At 36.8% G+C, this 2,953-nt stretch overlaps 1 protein-coding gene across 1 annotated transcript; it reads left to right on the plus strand.

The window, feature by feature from the left end:
- Positions 1 to 1,498: 1,498 nt before the first annotated feature.
- On the plus strand, positions 1,499 to 2,219 carry LOC123988006. Its single transcript, XM_046286599.1, has 2 exons — positions 1,499 to 1,913; positions 2,016 to 2,219. Exons 1-2 carry the CDS (start codon positions 1,596 to 1,598, stop codon positions 2,184 to 2,186), a joined length of 489 nt encoding a protein of 162 aa, XP_046142555.1. The 5' UTR covers positions 1,499 to 1,595; the 3' UTR covers positions 2,187 to 2,219.
- The last annotated feature ends 734 nt before the right edge of the window (positions 2,220 to 2,953 follow it).

The raw sequence follows: 2,953 nt of genomic DNA on the forward strand, positions 1-2,953 counted from the left end.
ATAATGGCGGAATTCGTCTTTGGGAATGCTTTTACGGGAATACACTTTTCGTCCTTATATGAGAAGATTTTGATCTAAATAAGGGTTCATTCGAAAGAGGAAGGTTCAATGCAGCGCGGTCTGGTCACCGTTTGAGTCACAGAACTGTTTTAGTGACCTAAAAAATACTTGGAATCTGCGGATGTATTTTGTCGATTTTTCCTCTACTTTAGACACTCATATTATTAAATATCGACACAATCTCGTTGAACCATGACCAGACCGCGCTGCATTGGACCTTCCTCTTTCGAATGAGCCCTCACCCAGCCCCAAATCTTCTCATATAAGGACGAAAAGTGTATTCCGGTAAACCCCTTTTTAGGCCCATTTTTGCCGGTAATGTCACCTCGCTGCATTACCCGTGTCTACCCCCTTAAGCTTAAGTGACATATCTGCAAAAATCTTGTTTCCGGAAAAGAGTGATTTAGTTCTTTTAATAATGTCAACCATATGTTAAACCTTATGTTAAATGTTTTTGGAATAATCAAAGTACCTATCCATAGTTTTTTCTGCTTTAGGGATAAGTTAAAATATAACGTTTATTTAGTATCCGAATTGCTTGTAACCCGAAATTTGTAAAAGTTGCATGAACGTCAATTAGCCTTAGTAGGGTAGTATACATATATAGTCTGTATACAATACAGAATTATGCAAATGCTGTTTTGAATAACGAATATTCGCGCGATTTTTTAGCGGGAGTTTTTATAATGAAAAATTATTCGTTATTCGAAATAAAATTTACCAGCTTCCGAACTCAATGGATTCGATACTATGTTTTATAAACGCATCAAGATAAAGAAGTTACTTATACGTTACAACAAATAGCTGGGTATTATGAAAAATTATGTAGAAAAATTAAAAAATGGTTGGCAAATAAATTCACGAATTGTGTGTGTACGTTTTCTTAAGCAAAATTATTTCATAGATTCGAAAAAGGAACAAGAATAATACAAAAATATGAATTCCTTAAGGCAAAGGTTACAAAGAAAAATCACACAAAGGCACGAATTTAGTTGTCAACTTAATACTTGGAAGATATAAATTAATTTTGTTTGTGCTTTGTAAAGCGTTTTTAATTTTGAGTTAGGGAAATGAAGATGAGGTAGGGAAACTTACTTTGCAACACCTCTTCTGTTTATACTTATAGAAGTTTGTAACCATATTATGTTACATACACGTATAGTTGGGTCAGTAGGGGCATACCCCTCAAACAACAATGATTCCCACTCGCCCGAGATGCGTGCGCATCGATCCCCACGCGGTATCGATCCCTACCTAGGATCGATCGAAGGAGGTCAATGCGGGATCGATGAGCCGGCACCAGGGGTCGGAAACTCTCACTGATTTTCTTGGCTTTTCAGTTTTAGTTCCCTGCTGACGGACAGTACGTAGATAGCGCTACTACGACGACAATCAGCGCCGCCTACATTGGCGTCGTTTGGCGTTGTTTGGCGTCGTACCGTCATAGCATCATAGCGTCCATTTTGGTGGAGTCCAGTGGTGTTGTTAAACGTGTTTCCTATTAGTAACTGAGCATAACTGAGGTGATTCATAAAATGGTTCAAGCGTGCTGCGTTTTAGGTTGCCCATCACGGCACGATGTGCCAAGCCATTGCTTTCCATCTAATTCGGAGCAGCTCGAAAAATGGAAAAACATTATTCCATTTAGAATGGATGTGTCGAGTCTGAAAGATTTTAAGAAACTCAGGATTTGCTATTTGCATTTTGCTGAGGATGATTATAAATTGGGATATGCACAGCGAAAATTAAAAGATAACGTTGTTCCATCGTTGAATTTAAGTGGATATTCTGAAGAAAATCCAAGTATAAATGCATCAGTGCATGATGTGGCATTAAATATACATACACAACACGTAAGTATTGTTGCACTGTACAAAATATTATAAGCAGCACAGTTTACTGTTATAAAGAAGATTTTTTATTTATTATTGGTTAAAAAGTATAATATATTTTAGAATATTATGGAAGATGTACATGAGGAAAGGAATGATGATGTCCTTACAGAAAATAAGAATATCTCTTATGAAGCTAGAAGGCGAAGCATGAATACAAATACCCATATAATTTATACAGAAGCGATTAAAAAAGGCGAGAAAAATGTATTGCGTAGCAACAGGACAGTTTAATTTCATTTTAAATATATTATAATTTTCATACCATTTCAGATTTATTAATTTATTTTCCTATCCCTGCAGGTGGCTGCTTTAAATCACAGATCTATGATTTACAGATAAGAAATCGGCTAAATCATAAATCTATGATTTTTAGCAGTCACTTTATGACTATCCAAAATTTAGTATTCTATATATATACATATATATATCATTCTGAGAAGTACTATATATATCAGAGACATATATAGTATACTTATATATATATATGTCTACTTTTAGTACATTCATGACGGATGGTTAGTAGATGGCGCTACAGTCAATGTTAGACTTCTTGTAGAGGGGAGTTTCCGACCCCTGGCCGGCACTCTACGTTCGATAGCTCTAGCGTTAAGACGCGAAATACGAGGGTCCGTTGGGCGAGAAACGATACGTGAAGACGAGTCAAACAGACTTAGTACAATCGTCAAACTGCCGATCTACTGTCTTCGTGTATGCGCCTCAAACCGAGGAGTCGCGTGCACAAACTGAGCCGCGGCACTGCTTAAAGGGATGCCCGTTCGCGAATAACGAAGGTTTCGTCGTAGTAGTCAATATAAAGAATAAATTACATCTAAATTCTTAAGTACACTTTGTTCGATTCACATCAACACCTGTGAAATAGTTATTCAGTGAAGCAGTGCCGCGACTCAGTTTGTGACTCCTGGGTTTGTGGCACATGTGATTCGTGCTTCGCGCTTTATATATTCAACAAAATCCTTTTATATATTCACATACTAAAT

Source organism: Osmia bicornis, chromosome 7 (genome assembly GCF_907164935.1).
Source record: "Osmia bicornis bicornis chromosome 7, iOsmBic2.1, whole genome shotgun sequence".
NCBI classification, from domain to species: domain Eukaryota; kingdom Metazoa; phylum Arthropoda; class Insecta; order Hymenoptera; family Megachilidae; genus Osmia; species Osmia bicornis.

Bases quoted from the DNA above. Each gene is read 5' to 3' on its own strand.
- LOC123988006 (XM_046286599.1), top strand. From the start codon at position 1,596: ATGGTTCAAGCGTGCTGCGTTTTAGGTTGCCCATCACGGCACGATGTG. The intron at 1,914-2,015 runs GTAAGTATTGTT...AATATATTTTAG, and splicing joins TAAATATACATACACAACAC to AATATTATGGAAGATGTACA.